General features: G+C 44.1%; 2 protein-coding genes and 1 long non-coding RNA gene across 3 annotated transcripts; 2 read left to right on the forward strand and 1 right to left on the reverse strand.

The window, feature by feature from the left end:
• Positions 1-2,011: 2,011 nt before the first annotated feature.
• On the forward strand, positions 2,012-5,385 carry LOC109778993 (nudix hydrolase 15, mitochondrial). The gene is made up of 4 exons (XM_020337572.4): positions 2,012-2,279; positions 3,206-3,348; positions 4,233-4,352; positions 4,686-5,385. The coding sequence occupies exons 1-4, from the start codon at positions 2,051-2,053 to the stop codon at positions 4,908-4,910; spliced, it is 717 nt and encodes a 238-aa protein (XP_020193161.1). The 5' UTR covers positions 2,012-2,050; the 3' UTR covers positions 4,911-5,385.
• A 201-nt stretch (positions 5,386-5,586) lies between these two features.
• On the reverse strand, positions 5,587-14,165 carry LOC109778991 (uncharacterized). The gene is made up of 7 exons (XM_020337571.4): positions 13,804-14,165; positions 8,567-8,785; positions 7,872-7,958; positions 7,554-7,700; positions 6,731-6,757; positions 6,137-6,232; positions 5,587-6,036 (listed from the first exon to the last, which is right to left on the reverse strand). The coding sequence occupies exons 1-7, from the start codon at positions 14,146-14,148 to the stop codon at positions 5,836-5,838; spliced, it is 1,122 nt and encodes a 373-aa protein (XP_020193160.2). The 5' UTR covers positions 14,149-14,165; the 3' UTR covers positions 5,587-5,835.
• LOC120967948 (uncharacterized) lies at positions 8,803-13,657 on the forward strand. Its single transcript, XR_005761812.3, has 2 exons — positions 8,803-10,427; positions 10,696-13,657. It is a non-coding gene; the product is annotated as an uncharacterized lncRNA (long non-coding RNA).
• Positions 14,166-17,043: the final 2,878 nt, after the last annotated feature.

Here is a 17,043-nt window from a genome sequence, read left to right on the forward strand (position 1 = left end):
CTATTAACTTAGTGACAAGTGTCAGTTGATGTTTTTTTTTCTGTTTTTAGTTTTCCAGAATATCAGTATCAAACGAAGTCCAATTGCCATGAAACTTTTTGGAGATTTTTTCTCTGGACAAAAGAGACCCTAGAAGCTTCGGGACGAGACCAGAATATGAAGGAGGAGTCCACGGGGCACCAGGTGGCTTGTGGGGCCCAAATTCACCCTTTTAACCTAATTCATCCTTTATAAATTCTCTAAAATCAGGAAACCAACAAAGAGCCACTAGAAACCCTTTTTTCGCCGCCGTAAGTTCCTATTCTCGAGAGATCCCATCTGGGGCCGGAGAGGGAATCAACCACGGAGGGGCTCTACATCAATCTTGTTGCCTCTCAGATGATGTGTGAGCAGTTTACCATAGACTCGGTTCCATAGCTAGTAGCTAGATAGCTTCTTTCTCTCTCTTTGATCTTCAATACGATGTTCTCCTTGATGTTCTTGGAGATCTATTTGATGTAATCACTTTTTGCGATGTGTTTGTTGGGATCCAATGAATTGTGAGTTTATGATCAGATTATTTGAGTCTTTTCTGAACTCTTTTATGCATGATTATTATAGCTTTGTATTTCTCTTCGATCTATTGATTTGGTTTGGCCAACTAGATTGATTTTTCTTGCAATGGGAGAGGTGCTTTGTGATGGGCTCGATCTTGCGGTGCTCAACGCGAGTGACAGAAAGGGACATGACACATATTGTATCGTTGTCATTAAGGATAAAAAGATGGGGTTTATTCATATTAATCGAGTTTAGTTTGTCTACATCATGTCATCTTGCTTAAGGCGTTACTCCGTTCTTTATGAACTTAATAATCTAGATGCATGCTGGATAACGGTTGATGTGTGGAGTAATAGTAATAGATGCAGGCAGGAGTCGCTCTACTTGTCTCAGACGTGATGCCTACATACATGATCATCGCCTTAGATATTGTCATGATTATTCGTTTTTATCTCAATTGCCCAACAGTTATTTGTTTAACCATCGTATGTTATCTTCAAGAGAGAAGCCTCTAGTGAAAACTATGGCCCCCGGGTCTATCTAAATCATATATTAAAATCCAAAAATATATTGCTGCACTTTTATTTACTTATTTTATTTTGTGTTTTATTTATCCATCTCTCACTATGAGATTTGATCCTTGCAATTAACTGCCAAGGGGTCGACAACCCTTTGTTGGCGTAGGGTGCAAATATTTTTTATTTTGTGTGTAGGTGTTGCTAACGAGTTGTTGCGTGGTTCTCTTATTGGACTGATAACCTTGATTTTTAATTGAGGGAAATACTTATCTCTACTGTACTGCATCATCCCCTCCTCTTCGGGGAAATTCCAACGCAACACACAAGTAGCAAGTTCCAGTGCGATGGCTATCGCTACTGGATTGGCACGTTCGACTCCGCCGACGAGGCTATGCATGCGTATGACATCGCCGCGTGGCATTACGTCCAGCCGAGGCACGAGATGAACTTCCCGAAGTAGTGTTGGATGTTGAAGTAGACTTGGAGTAGTAGTAGTTTGTGTGATGTAGTAGTTTGAACTATGTTTTAAGAACTATGTTTGCTTCAAATGAATTTGCTATGTTTGAATTATGTTTGCAATGATGTAGTAGTTGAACTAGTTTTACATCAATATCTATTGGAGCACTAGTTTTTGGAGTTTGCTGTTTTTTTAATGATGTAAATTTTACATCTAGCATTTGTTTCATGTTCGTTGGATTAATGCTCGCTTGTGTTTCATTGTTTTTCTCCTCCCCTACGGGTTTCTGTGAAAAAAAAAGCAGCAAGCTCAAGCAGCCAACAAGTCTTTACAGCATCCCCCATTCCCCAATACCTCCGATCTATCCTTCGAAAGATTTGACGATAACCCCCCCTATTGGTCTGCCTCTCGATCATAAGCCCCTACACACTGTGCTGCACTGTTTCGGCCCTCTCACAAAAGGGGCTTAAGATCAAAGGCAGACCAACAGGGGGGGGGGGGGTTATCATCAAATCCCCCCCTATCCCTCAAAGCTTCCATGGAGAAGGTGTCAGACACGAGCATCGAGGCTCTCATCCGACGGCTTAGGCTCCACCAGGCGCCTCCCTCCCCTTACTCCGGCGATCCCTCAACAGCGGCGACCCCCGCCGCAGCCAACCTGTTTCAGCCGCGGAGAGCCGCCGTGCTGGTCTGCCTCTTCCACGACGCTGCCGGCGAGCTCCGTGTCCTCCTCACCAAGCGCGCTTCCTCACTCTCCACCCACTCCGGTGAGCAGCTCGCTCGCTTCTTCGTGGCAGCTTTTGATCGATCCGAATCGTGGCGCCCCGGTAAAAAAATTTAGGGGAATGTCGGTGTATGCGCAAGTTGGGGTTCAGGGGCTGAAGCATCCTACATTTCGCTTTCAGGTTCGATTTTACGGTCCATAGGTGTCTGAATTGCTATTTCGCTTTTGTACTCCGAATTTTATCAAGGGGAATTCAAGCGAAGAATTCGGCTTCTGGTTGGAAGTTGAAGCAGAATCTAGTTGAAAGCGTTGGTGTTTAGCAGCATTCAGAATTCAGATGTTTGTACTGCTGAGCCCATACGGGTTTTAATCTAGTAAACTACGTATAACGACTGTTGTTTATCATTAATCTTAATTCATTGGCTCCCGGTTCTTCTAGCAAGCTCTTTAAATATTCCTTGCGAGTAGGTATACTACCATGGTGTTCAGTTACTTTATGCTACCATGATGTTTTGTCTCTTATTAGACCAGGTAAGTACAGTGGCCTAGATATTTAGAACTTGTTATGTACATGGGCTAAGCACACACATGCTGGTCCTGAGGTTTTGGTTAGTGCAGCACGATTTGGAGAAATCCCTTGGTATATAAAATCTGATAGTCCCTTGGTAAATATGCATTCTACATCATTCTAATTTAATAGTCGCCATTTGAATCATTTTAGTGTATATGAATATTTTCCCCCAGAAAAGGCTACAAGTTCCATAATATACTGCAAAAATCTTAAGGTTCCTACTAATACCCAATATTCTTACAAGAAAATTTAGATTTTTAACCTAGCTCTCTGTTCAGCGCTGGTTTGGCTTGTCTTAGCTTTTATATTTGAACAATCAAGTTAACAAATGGATGCCAACCCAGACACGAGCTTGATAAACCCTGTCTGATTTTGTTTTCCCCATTTGAGATTTGCAGGGGAGGTTGCATTGCCCGGAGGAAAGGCAGAGGAGGGTGATGCTGATGATGCAGCAACGGCATTAAGGGAGGCAAAGGAGGAGATTGGGCTTGATCCAACCTTGGTCACTGTCGTCTCCTCGCTTGAGCACTTCTTGTCCAAGGTAAAATGTCTATGGGTTCTCGCTTATACCCCTACTCAAAAAATCACATCGTACAGCAGGACAGATTATTTAAGTGCATCACTGAAAGGCATGTCAGTTTCTTTTCTTCTTCTTAAACTTCAAAAAAACGCATGCATCCAGCTAAGATTTAGGATATGCTTATTACTTATAGATGTTTTGAGGATCATGTAGCAGGCTGTTCTTTACAGTCCTCTTTTGCTGGATAGAATGTTATCTTTTTGTCCTTTTCATATCTCAAATTAATGTCATGAGCTCTCTTGGAAAGTTGCATAGCAAGTGAAACATTAATCTGAAAGATGAAAAAAATTGACTGTAATTTGAAATGGACCAAAAGTGTACCACAATTTAACTTGGGGCTAGGCAGCTTGTTTAGGTCGTATATGTTATCTTTTGCTTTTCAAGGTGGTGCACGTGATCATTTTTGCATTCTTAATGGTCTTGTTTATGATTTGATTGCACTAAGGATTGTGTTACAATCTAGGCACTGTTTTTGATGTTATGTAACACATGTGGCCTTTGACCGCACTTGTCACATGCCTCTGAAGATTACTTTAATTCTGCCATTTCATTACATGATGTTGATGTGAAATATATAGAAGAAAATAATGCTAATTTCTCGATGAATAATATAAAGTCAACTTCCTAGAATTGAAATGCATATCACCTGCTGCAGAGGAAGCCTTGTTTCATCACTGAATTCGTTGTAGTAAAATGGCTAAGACATAGGCCTTAGGCCAGGAGCTCCCTTTGTTTTGTCTCTTAGCACTTTCCAAGCCCACTACAAATTATTGTGCCTCTCACCGTTTTGGTGTTTTGAAGTGATAAACTTCCTTCGAGATTAATATTTTCCATTTCTTTGGCAGCATCTTCTGGTAGTTGTTCCTGTTGTTGGCATACTCTCAGATATACAGGCTTTCAAACCTGTCCTTGATGTTGATGAGGTGGACGACATTTTTGATGTACCCCTAGAGATGTTCCTCAAGGTCAGTGCTATCAGTATGTTTTCACATGCTAATTAATGGGCTATAGACAATCTTTATTTAGGTTTTTAGGCTATGGTACTTATGTAAGCCTGGGTTGCGTGTTTGTGATATTTGCAATTTACCACGAAAATGACCAGTCAACTGGAAAGAAGTGAACCACATGAATTACCATGCTGTGTGACGTATTGTGCTACAATAATATGTATACTGAAAAATACTTAGCGATAGTAGCTAACTATGATAGGTCTTACGCAGCAGTAGTGGCGCAAGAATTTTTTTTCTTGAAATCTTAGAATGCACTGAAAGCCGTTTTCCCTTGGATCCCTTTGCCAGGATGAGCGCAGGAGATCCGAGGAGCGAGAATGGATGGGGCAGGCGTTCACACTTCACCACTTTGATTATGAGAAAGGCGACAAGACGTATGTAATCTGGGGTCTGACTGCCGGCATCTTGATTCATGCGGCTTCAGTTGTATACCAGCGGCCACCAGACTTTGCGGAGCGAAGAGTACAATTCAACCTGCCGAAGTGCTCAAAGGAGCCTTCTCCAATGCCATGATCAGGATTAGGATGCATGCTCAGTTACGTACCTGATTCAGCCTACAGAAGACTACATACACCACAAATGGTATAGAATTTAAAAGGTTTCCAAATCATGTGCTGTTCTTCGATGCGCCACGTCCCCGCGATTTATGTGAAGCGCGACGCTCTGGTGGTTCAGCAACGACGATGATCATGGAGGCCGTGCCACATCAAGCAACGGATTACGGCGCATTTGATGGTGTGCAGCTTGCCACACACAGCGACTAAATATTGAACGTTCGACAAACATATTTCTTGACTATTCTTTGCATAATAGTCCAGTATAAGAACATTAAACATTCAGAAAATCGTTTGGTGATAGCCTGAGTACACTCCAATCATTGCTCCGCTGCTTCTGTACTATGGTTGCCCCTTTGTTGCACGTTATTATTTCCCCTGTCTTTTGCTCACCAATCTGAAAATGGTGAGGCTAAGAGCACAATTTTTGCCTACTATTTTGTCACTGCAACAGAGATTCCCAAATTATTGTCTACTATTTTTGTCACTGCAACACAGTCTACACTGAAAACACCTTAAACCATAGATAAAATGGAATTCACCACCACCATTTTGCAGTTCCATGAGAAGTGGAATTGGCGATTAACTTCAGTTCAAACATTTCCGGGTGTCAACGGAACTGCACTACATTAGAATTGTTATCTGAAAATGAAGTCCAACTTCCGTTTGGTTAATGCTTTGGGGTTACAGCGTCGCACCGATTACCAACTGTGTTTCTGCGTTGTAGTCGAGGCCAAGAAATTGTAGACTCGGCCTCCATTGTCAAATTACAAACTGAATATACAGTACAAAGACAAATACACTACAAAGGTTTATACGACTGCAATCTGTATGATCCAGCACCAGTGTGCACTGTCTCCAGTGTTCAGAGTTCCCATCAGCTATCAAATATCCTCGGGGTTTATGTTCTCTTCTATGACCTCGATGCAAGATCCAACTGACCTCCCAGAAGACATTGCCTCCTTAAGCTTCGATCTAGCCTTTTCATGGCGGCGCAGGATCAGAACGATGTTTAGCACAGCCCACCTCACCTGTGAATCAGCTTTGTTCTGGGTAAAACCCAGGCTCTTGAACAGTCCATCCAACTGTTAATGGAAGAAACACGAAAGCACAGAGCAGATAATTAGAGGATTGGGTTACATATGTTTGTCAACTTAGAACGTAAGTAAACTAATGCCGAAAAACCTTGTTAACGTCATCTAGTCCTCCTTCGGAGTATCCGTACAGAAGATATTCAGTTGCTACTCCGGCCAGTGCAATACATGAGAACTTGTTCAGCATCTGCCATTAGATCCAACTTATTGCCAGGTCAATCACAAATCTGAATCGCTATCAGAAGACAACAATCATGTAATACCTTATGACTTTGTACATATCTAATCACTGAAAAAGCAGTAGTTCATGGGTTCGCAATAATTGTGCCCATCCCAGAATATGCTAATTATGTGTTAAAATGGTAGTCGCTTTAGGTCGAATTAAACCAAGTAGAGAGCTTTGGAATGGGGATTACTAGTTGCCTAGTGTGTGTTTTTACATCAATAAAGCTTTTCCATATTTGAAATGACCCAACACTATTTTGATCATCTTTAAATTTTAACTTCGGTGAAAGCACATAATCAGTGTATCCATTGTGGCAGCTGTGAGTTCTGATGCCAATATATAGTTGGAAGCAGACCTCTATTTTTTGCCAGGATTTGGAAGTAGACCTTGAAGAACAGCGATAACATCTTACATCATTTTTACGTGCTTTGCAAACAATAATAATTTAGAGACTCTCACCTTCGCAGACAGTTTGCCTGTATTGATCTGAAAATGAAAATAACAATTAGGCACATATAACTAACTTCTTTGTAGGAAAATATATAGAACAACAGCTTAACAACAGAAAATGTAAAGCAGAGTAGCAGGTGTTCCATACTGGCTTTCTGTAGCAGACAATCGTTTTTTATATTAGCAAAGTAGTTGGTGGTTAACAATAAACATTTCATCTACAATGCTCGTCCATTTGCCCATGTTCAGTCGAATTGTATGTATCATGAAATTGCAAAAGAAGAGCATCTCACTCTGTACTGAGATATAAACATTATGTTTTACATTACAAAAGAATGGAGAAAGATACTCCCTCCTTTCCATAATTCTTGTCATGGTTTTAGTACAACATTATGGAACGAAGGGAGTACAAGATTTGGGGGCTGCAGATATTATGAATAATTGATCTCTGTTTTTTACCCTTCACTAATCTGACTACTGCTTAAAGAGCAAATAGTGTTAACAGATTCTTTTATTGCACAGAATTAGATTTGACTAATTAGTAGAACAGAAGAGTTGTACTGCTTGGTCACAGTGACAGTAACACTAGGGCCACAGATTATTTCATGAATATAAAATTTATTACTAAATTCAATAGTTTAGAAGGTGTGCCATGAACACTCAACACTGACAGGGAGATAAGTGCATCTAGTAGAATAAAGGAGCAAACAATGCTAGGCAGGTATTGTGTGTGTCAATTAAGAATAATAGCACTTCAAAGATTATCACAATATTAAGAATAATAGCACTTCAAAGATTATCACAATATTAAGAATTGAGTTAGAAAACTAACCTCTTCAACAAACTCAAAGTCCACAAAAGCTGTCCCAGCTTGCACGTTCAGTGATCCTTGTTTCATAAGTGTATCTAAACATGTGATAGTATATTCCTTCGGAAGCACTCCAAGCAAGTATGCTATCAAGAAGTGACCAGCTTCATGCTTCACATATTCCATATGTAGGATATTAATTGTTTAGATTATGTATGCTAAACCACACTTGAAAAAGTATACAAACAGTTTGCTTGTAATGTCCAAGAATGGCATATTATTGAAAGTTTGTTCAAGAAATTGTTCGAGAATGGAATATTATTGAAATTGAGGTTTGTATACCTCAATAACTCTGTTGTGGTACTTCTCGCTGAGACTGTGAGCAATTGTGTCAAGAACCAAGTTTCTCGCCCCTCCATTGTAATATATCTAGAAAGCTGTAGCCATGTAAGTTCAAGCAACAGATGGCTGACTCAAGTGATTATACCATTTCTGTGGGGAAATTTATAATTACTAATGTTCTACATTACTTTATATGGATTTTTCTCCAAGTGATCCTAAGAATCAGTTAAATGGCTGCAAGTACATATAAACTTTGCTGAATCAACCACACTTCCAAGAAACATACTAGGAAGCTATGATGTTGGATGTTTATGCATGCAAACTAATAGGACTGCTTAGTTCGAAATTGAATAAAACTCAAGCTAATTGGCACCAAAGAAGCACACAACAAGATGAACAGATCGGTTCTGCAGAGAGTATCTATTCACTACCTTTGATAATTGAGTTTTCCTCTTAAGAGATGGAAAATCAAAGATTGTTGCTAAAAACTGCAACAAGGTAGCCACAAAGCACCCATGGCCCAAGCATATGCTTTGAAATAACAACACCACGCGAATAGTAACAGTTCAACAGCCAGTCACCAAGAAGACATGTAACAGATGATACACAAGGCCGAGTAGTCAATTAAATAGTTAGCAACAAGATATGTAACAGATGATCTACAAGGATGAGTAGTCAAGTAAATAGTAACTCACCAAATCAACAGACCACACGAATAGCAGGCCTACAAAGGTAAGCAGAGCTTGGAGTTGAGACAGCTCAAACGCAAATGAAACAGAAAGCCCTCCAAGAAGCGCGGCAATTTGGAGATTTCTCTCAATTGATCCCAAAGTCTGATCCACAGGAGATAGGAAAGAAGAAGTATCGATCCCATTTAGCTTAAGCTCATCTAGTTTATAAAGCCTTTGAGGTACCTAATAGAGATTTTGGTATAAAACAGCAGAGTTAGTATGCTACATAACATTCTCAAAAAAAGGATAAAGGTAAAGCTTCACTTTCCTCCTTATCGAAATGTAGCACATTCTAACAGATAGAAATGACGCGGCACAAAGAAGAAATGTTGAAGTGTTTGCTTGTCAAATATGTGCACTGGCACTAAACATCAACAATAGTTTTTCCATGTAATTGTTTTGAATATAACCTTCAACATAGAAATACTTGCAGTTGCTGGCCATGCAATGGTGGAGAATATTTCAAGCATTATTTTGGATAAATGATAGCATGAAAATCAACTCATTGTACATTCGTGCAGATTATTCACATTGGTTTATCAACAGTAAAACAACTGTAACTTTTAACAAAGTTGCTTCGTTTGCTAGTCAATACTAGCAAAGTTACATTGTCGTCAATCAAATTAATTTAAAAGTTGCATTGTTTGCTAGCCAAATATGTAGCAGACTGGCACTAGACACCATCAATAGTTTTTCCATGTAATTTGAATATACTCCACAGTGTAGAAATATTCACAAATGCCCTCCATACAGTGATGGAAAAAAAAATCTAGATCAGACTTTATAGGCGACAGGTAGGTGATGTGGCCACAGCCCGTGGAGTTATGGTGGTTTTCGCTCAGTTTTCTGTAATAAACGGAGCCTTGTGTGTTTTTCAGGTCCGGTTTTCCTTGTAAAAATGGATCAGTTCTTTTCTTTTGTATGCAGTTGTGGGAGGTCCCCACTATGTGACAAGGCTTCGGAAAAAAATGGTAAGATTTGGAACATCAAATTCCCATGCCCAATATCCAAATCATGGACCGTAAAAACTCTTACTAATTCCATCCAACAAAACAGTCCTATATGGTACTCCACTATACTAGTATCGGATTCGGATTCGGGCCAGACGGAGGAAGGCTTTATAAGAGCATGCCGTGGAAGAACCTTTTTTTTTAAGTTTCAAACTATCCAAAATTATGTGGTCGTTCTAAACTTCTAAAGCATATGCAACTGATCATTACGTCAAACAAACTACAAATAAACTGCACACTAACCATACAAGTAAAATCGTACTCCCTCCGTCCGGAAAAAGTTGTCACCGTGGTCATTTTGCGAAAAAACCCTTTAGCTTTCTCCGACCAAACCCGCGGTCCATCGTCTCCGACACAGCGCAGCTCCACTTCGCACAGCACCACCATGCCGTTCCGCCGCGCCGCTCCACCGTTTCTCCGCGACGCCGGCGACACCTTGCAGCTCCACCACGCCGCGCCGCGAAGCTTCACCGTTCCCCGCGCAGCTCCCCTCTCCCCCACGCACCTCCCCCGTTCCCCTTTCCCCATCCCTAAATTTCCCACCTTTTCCCCATCCCCTTCCTCGACTGCCTCGTTGCTGACGTCGCCGTGCTACGGACGACACGGGGTCGCTCATGGATTCACCAACGAGCTGCGCTATCATCCTATCCCCTCTCCTTTTGGGATGCGGGTGCGGATCCCCATTGACCTGTGGATCCTCCGGTCTTCCCTTCCTGCAACAGCCCATGGAAGATGTCTGTGGCGAGCGAGCTGAGCAGGTTGGATCACCAGAACGGCGCCGCCGTCGCGCCGTCCTTCCAGCCGACCTGCCCGTGGTTAGTGGTAGTCTGATCCCAATGACACTGAATACTCCTATAGGCCATGAACATTGAACCTTTATTTCAGTGAAACCACAATGACAATGTCAGTACAGTGCATAAAAACTGAATCTTTAATCCCAGTTCACTAGTGTGAGCATTGTATCAACTGTTAGAATTTTGAGATGACTCCTTACTGTACTTTCCTTTTGAGTTAACTTGCCCATGCCCATGCCTTCCTTTTTGTTAACTTAATTTTAGTTAATTAACAAATGTTTCTTTTAAGTTACTGCTATGGAAGTGAGTTAATTCCCATGCTGATGCCCATGCGCATATCATTTCAGTCAATCATGCGCATAACCCTGACGACGACGGCTCCTCCTCAACATCCCAGGCTCCTCCTCCATGTCCAAGTGCCCAAGTGCTCTGCAAGTCTGTAGGTCCTTCTCCTCGTGCCCAAAGTCTGGAATTTTGATCTTTTTGGAACCATTTGTCTCTGAAGCAAAATAATGTGCAGTAAGATTCTGCCATTTAGTGCAGTAAGATTCTGCCATTATGTTAACATTATGTGCAGTAAGATTCTGCCATTTTGTGTATCTGAAGCAAAATAATGTGCAGTAAGATTCTGCCATTTTGTGTTTCTGCATTTCAATTGTCAACGCATATTCATCTGTGTATTGAACAAAACATATAGGCTGTTCTTCGAAAGTTTGAGTATTGATTTCAGAAAGAAAAAAAGTGTTGCCGTTAATGTATTGACAGTACTGATGCTGATGTTAATTTGGACGCCTTGAAGGATTTATTTATCCTTTTGTGTTAAAATGGTGGAAGGCTCAAGCAGCCCAAGTTAAGACATAAAAATTCAGATTAGAAACTAGTCCTAGTAAAAAATTAGAAAATGCCAAAATTAAGAAGCAAGTACTCCTAGTGTGGCCACTCTGTAGATGAATTAAGAAATTCCAAATTGTTTGAATTGGGACAGTTGTGGTGAATGGGTCAAGTTGTGCTAGTTAGGTCTGAAACCATGACAAAATTCAGAAAGGTCATGTAATGAAATTTGATTAATGTTGTCCTACAGTGTACTCATGTAATGAATTTTTTGCAGTAGGGCTAGTCTTTTCAAATAATTCCAAGTAATTCAAATAAATCCAAATAATTCCAAGTAATTCAAATAAATTACCTAAACATGCTCAGTTAACAGAACCTGATTGTTAACAGAACCTAAACATTTTCTTCTTTCTAATGGTTGTTCCTGGAGCAATTATGGAAATGGAGTCTGTACAAATGGAGTGTGGAAATGCATAAAGTCTGAACTGACCAAATGGTACAATGCTCAGTGTGTAAGTGTTAGGAGCTAGGGTTCTGCCGGTTCTAGGGCGGAGATTGTAGGGGAAAGATGGAGGAAGACGAGGACGAGGGCGCGGCGGCCGGCGGCTTGGGCGTCGTCCTTGCGTGGTGGAGAAGAGGCGGTGGCGGCGCAAAAGGCGGCTAGGGTTAGGTCTCTCGGCTCCCTAAGGGAAGCCGAGCAAATAATGATTGCTTCTTGCTTGATTAGATTGATACATCTCCTCCCCTTATATAGAGAAGTTTACTTGACTCCTAAGCAAACGACCCTAATAACGATAAGATAATTGGACTAAACCCCTAATAACAATAAGATAACTTGGGCCACAGCCCACTGGGCTAAGCCCCTAATATGCCGGTCATAACAGTAAGATTGATCAATTGATCAAGATTACAAAAGAATGCACACAGGGAGCATTAAAAGGCATAAAAGGAGATTTAATTTCAGGTTGATTGCTTAGTCCATCACCATAGCACTTTTTTCCTAACACTTTCGACAACCATAGCACTTTACTGAACCTGTACATGCACTCCTACTGGAGTACTCCTTCAGTACATGTCCAATTGTCCAATGTAATGTAGGAGGAGGGTCAACAACAATTCAATTGTCCAGTGTCATGTAGGAGGAGGGTCAACATCAAATTACTACAGCTGAATAATTTAGTCAACTTCTTAATCCAAGAAGTTGCATGGCATTATAATCTAATCCAATAATTTAGCAAGAAGCTTTTAATCCAACAAAAGTCTGAACCTTCAGGAGCTGCGAGCTAACAAAAGTTTAAAACATTGACGTAAAGCAAGCAGTAGAGATATCATCCTCACAGACTTGTTCCTTTTTGTTTTCTTATTAATATAAACATCGTGACTGAAATTTGATCTACCACTAGATCTAGTGACAAGTGATGATAATAGGACTAAACGGGTGCAGCAACAACTTGGTAAATTCCGTTTTGTCTGAAAAACAGTTAACTGAAACTGTTAACTGTTTCTGGGATTTCTGAAACTTGGGAATGCATCACTGGGACAATTTACAGTCACTATACAGATTAGGATATTACTCACAATTCAAACTTGTGTACTGTCAAAAAGGTTCAGGCTCAATGCTGCATTGCTGAAATTACACAGTAAATTTTTGGAGTACAGATTAATTGAACCCTGAAATTTTAACTGAATTTTACATCCTTCTTCTTCCTGAGGAACACAAGCTCTAGCGGCAGCACAAGGAGCAGGGCAGAGGAGTAGCAGCACTGCCACGTGCACGGGCAGAGGGGTGGCAGCAGAGGCGTCCACCACCACCACCACCACCAGCCGACGGTCCTGCAGAGGAGCTCCGGGCGGAGGAGCAACAGCAGCAAGAGCAGGACCTTCTTCTTCCCCTGCTCGCCGGCGTAGCCGCTGCTGCTGGGACTGGGCGGGCCGGCGTCGCTGCAGCCGTCCTACTCCTCGAGCCCCTGGAACTCCTCCCTCCTCCGGGACGCGGCCGTGCTGCTCCCGCCCCTGGACGCGGCCGTCACGTACCCCTCATCCTCGTCTTTCCCGGTGATCTCGTGGCCGGCGGCGGCGAAGTCCGCGGGCAGTCCAGAGGCACGGAGGAAGAGCACGGCCAGGGCCTCGCTGCCGGGGGGCGGATTGGGGTCCGGATCGGGGGCCAGGGCCTCGCTGGTGGGGGCTCCAGTTCTTCTCGATGAACACGGAGCAGCAGGAGCTTGAGCAGTCTCTGTGTGGCCGGCGCAGGTTGGCCGTCGTCGAGCTCTGGGCCCGACAGCTGGTGCCGGTGGTGGCTGGGGCGACCACGGTGCGGGCGGGCGACGGAGGAAGGAGGAAGAAGCAGTGGGGGGCTGATTAGCAACAGTTTAAAAGGTGGAAGGGTTTTTTCACAAAATTACAAATGAACTAAGGTGTCATTCGCATCTCTCGCACCGCACCCTCTCTCTGTTCATCAGTTCATCCCCACTCTAATTCGGAGACGATCGAACGTGAACAATTGCGTTGAGAGCAAAGGCAAAACGAGGCCACGAGGAATGATACGCAGTATCAAGAGAACACCAACCTGCCTCGCGGCGCCAAAGCACCGGAGCCCGCCGCCCTCCCCCTGCGAGCCGCGCACGAGGGACAGCGCGGCCTCGTCGTTCCCCTTCCGCAGCTCGTCGTCCACCTGCTCGAGCACCGCCCTCAGGCGCGCGGCGGTCGGCTCGGAGGAGGTGTTCGCGGCGCGAGCCGGCGGCAAGCGCAGCCTGGCGGCGGCGGCGGGATGCAGCTGGGTGAAGCAGCAGCAGGTCGATCCTCCCAGTATCATCTCTTCCACGCGGAGCCGAGCAGGTCCACAGACACGAAAACCGACGGATTTGTGAGGAAGTGTTATGACCAACGGTTCAAGTGCTGGCTTCTTCTGCATTTTTTTTAGGACGCCGATAAGTGCCACACGTGTGGGCGTTAGGGGGCTGTCCACACATTTTGTGTGGTGTATAAGAGAAACAGCCCACACACCCACGTGTGGGAAAAAAAGTAATGCCCACACACCTCTTTTTTCCCTCCCGATCCCTTTCACACGCGTGCGTGTGGGGAAATAGATAACGCCCACACACCCCGTACGTCAGGCCTCGTACCTCGTGGTCCCGCATACCCGCGTGACAGTCACCGCGCGTCCCGCAGTTGCCATGGTCCAGACCCTCGTCCATGTTCGTTTAACTGCAGTTGCCATGTCGCTGAACTTCGGTTGCCATGTCGGACAACTACAGTTGCCATGGTTGCTCAACTACAGTTGCCATGTATGATCTGATCTACTGCAGTTGCCATGATTTCAAAACTTTAGGAGTTGCCACCCACTAAACACTAGCAGTTGCCATGTAGCACTACAAGAAGGCATGACAAAAAAACATGTTCGGGTAAAAGAGAGAGTTGCCATGTGCTCACAAGCACGCTAGGGCAGTTGCCATGTAAAAGAAAGAGTTGCCATCTGCTTACGTGCACGCTACGGCAGTTGCCATGTACCATGCAAAAACACATGGCAACTCGGGTAAAAGATAGTTGCCATCTGCTTACAAGCAAAGCTAGGGCAGTTGCCATATACCTGCAGAAACACATGGCAACTGCCAGCTTTGGGTGTGGGCTAGGAGACGAGCGTGTGGGCGAAGTGATAAACGCCCACACACCAGCCCCCTCTGCGTGCGTGAAACTAGTGTGTGGGCGAATTGTTAAACGCCCACACACCAGCCCCCTGTGTGGTGAAAAAAGGACGTGTGGGCGACCGTATGAATGCCCACACACCAGCTTAGTCCTACGTGGCACACAAAAACTGCTAAAACGCGCCAAGATTCGTGCAGAATTGGTTGGACGAGGATCCATGCGTGTGGGCGAGTTGCCAGACGCCCACACATGTGGGCGTTAACATTTTTGTTTTTTTTAACGGGTGATAAGAACAACTCCAACGGCCCAACCTAAACGGATGGCGATTTTGTCCGTTTGGGTCGGTCAGGCGGACACGAACGTCCGTTTCCGTGTTTGGGTCTGTCGCGTGCGCCCAACATTGGCCCGACCCATTTTAACGGCGCTAGAAAAAAATGCATGCATATTTAAAATAAAAACAACATTAATTAAACATTAAAGCCGGTCACGAAGGCCGGCGAGAGTCCATGCGTCCATATTTGCATTTAAGAAAAATAAAAACAAACTAAACTACGCGGCGGCGCGCTGCCCTTGGCGTCGTCATCGTCCTCGGGGTCCGTGAGGTTGATGAGCGTCGGCGCCGAGCCGGCCCAGGGGAACGCCGTGTTCCAGAGGGCGTTTATGTCGGGCGCGGGCAATGCCGCCGCAGGATCCGTGGCCGCGGGCTGTGCCGCCTGTTGGAAATATAACCTAGAGGCAATAATAAAATGGTTATTATTATATTTCCTTGTTCATGATAATTGTCTATTGTTCATGCTATAATTGTGTTATCCGGAAATCATAATACATGTGTGAATACATAGACCACAACATGTCCCCAGTGAGCCTCTAGTTGACTAGCTCGTTGATCAACAGATAGTCATGGTTTCCTGACTATGGACATTGGATGTCATTGATAACGGGATCACATCATTAGGAGAATGATGTGATGGACAAGACCCGATCCTAAGCATAGCACAAGATCGTGTAGTTCGTTTGCTAGAGCTTTTCCAAATGTCAAGTATCATTTCCTTAGACCATGAGATTGTGCAACTCCCGGATACCATAGGAGTGCTTTGCGTGTGCCAAACGTCACAACGTAACTGGGTGGCTATAAAGGTGCACTACAGGTATCTCCGAAAGTGTCTGTTAGGTTGGCACGAATCGAGACTGGGATTTGTCACTCCGTATGACGGAGAGGTATCTCTGGGCCCACTCGGTAATGCATCATCATAATGAGCTCAATGTGACTAATGAGTTAGCCACGGGATCATGCGTTACGGAACGAGTAAAGAGACTTGCCGGTAACGAGATTGAATAAGGTATTGGGATACCGACGATCGAATCTCGGGCAAGTAACATACCGATAGACAAAGGGAATTGTATACGGGATTGATTGAATCCTCGACATTGTGGTTCATCCGATGAGATCGTCGTGGAACATGTGGGAGCCAACATGGGTATCCAGATCCCGCCGTTGGTTATTGACCGGAGAGTCGTCTCGGTCATGTCTGCATGTCTCCCGAACCCGTAGGGTCTACACACTTAAGGTTCGGTGACGCTAGAGTTGTAGAGATATTAGTATGCGGTTAACCGAAAGTTGTTCGGAGTCTCGGATGAGATCCCGGACGTCACGAGGAGTTCCGGAATGGTCCGAAGGTAAAGATTTATATATGGGAAGTCTTATTTTGGCCACCGAAAAATGTTCGGGATTTTTCGGTATTGTACCGGGAAGGTTCTAGAAGGTTCCGAAGTGGGGCCCACCTGCATGGGGGGACCCACATGAACGTGGGTAGTGGGGGCAAGGCCCCACACCCCTGGTCAAGGCGCACCAAGATCCCACCTTAGAAGGAATAAGATCATATCCCGAAGGGATAAGATCAAGATCCCTAAAAAAGGGGGATAACAATCGGTGGGGAAGGGAAATGATGGGATTTCTTTCCCCCACCTTTGCCAACGTCCCAATGGACTTGGAGGGCAAGAAACCAGCCCCCTCCACCCCTATATATAGTAGGGAGGCGCATGGGAGCAGCACCCCAAGCCCTGGCGCCTCCCTCCCTCCCGTGACACCTCTTTCTCCCCGCTTGCGCTTGGCGAAGCCCTGCCGGGATCCCGCTACTTCCACCACCACGCCATCGTGCTGCTG

Source organism: Aegilops tauschii, chromosome 7 (assembly GCF_002575655.3).
Source record: "Aegilops tauschii subsp. strangulata cultivar AL8/78 chromosome 7, Aet v6.0, whole genome shotgun sequence".
Lineage (NCBI taxonomy): Eukaryota > Viridiplantae > Streptophyta > Magnoliopsida > Poales > Poaceae > Aegilops > Aegilops tauschii.

Coding starts and splice junctions, on each gene's coding strand:
- LOC109778993 (XM_020337572.4), top strand. CDS start 2,051: ATGGAGAAGGTGTCAGACACGAGCATCGAGGCTCTCATCCGACGGCTT. Junction 3,349..4,232: donor TTGAGCACTTCTTGTCCAAG/GTAAAATGTCTA, acceptor TTTCTTTGGCAG/CATCTTCTGGTAGTTGTTCC. Junction 4,353..4,685: donor CCCTAGAGATGTTCCTCAAG/GTCAGTGCTATC, acceptor TCCCTTTGCCAG/GATGAGCGCAGGAGATCCGA.
- LOC109778991 (XM_020337571.4), bottom strand. CDS start 14,148: ATGCAGAAGAAGCCAGCACTTGAACCGTTGGTCATAACACTTCCTCAC. Junction 8,786..13,803: donor GCTTTGGCGCCGCGAGGCAG/GTTGGTGTTCTC, acceptor AATCTCTATTAG/GTACCTCAAAGGCTTTATAA. Junction 6,233..6,730: donor CAGGCAAACTGTCTGCGAAG/GTGAGAGTCTCT, acceptor ATCTAATGGCAG/ATGCTGAACAAGTTCTCATG.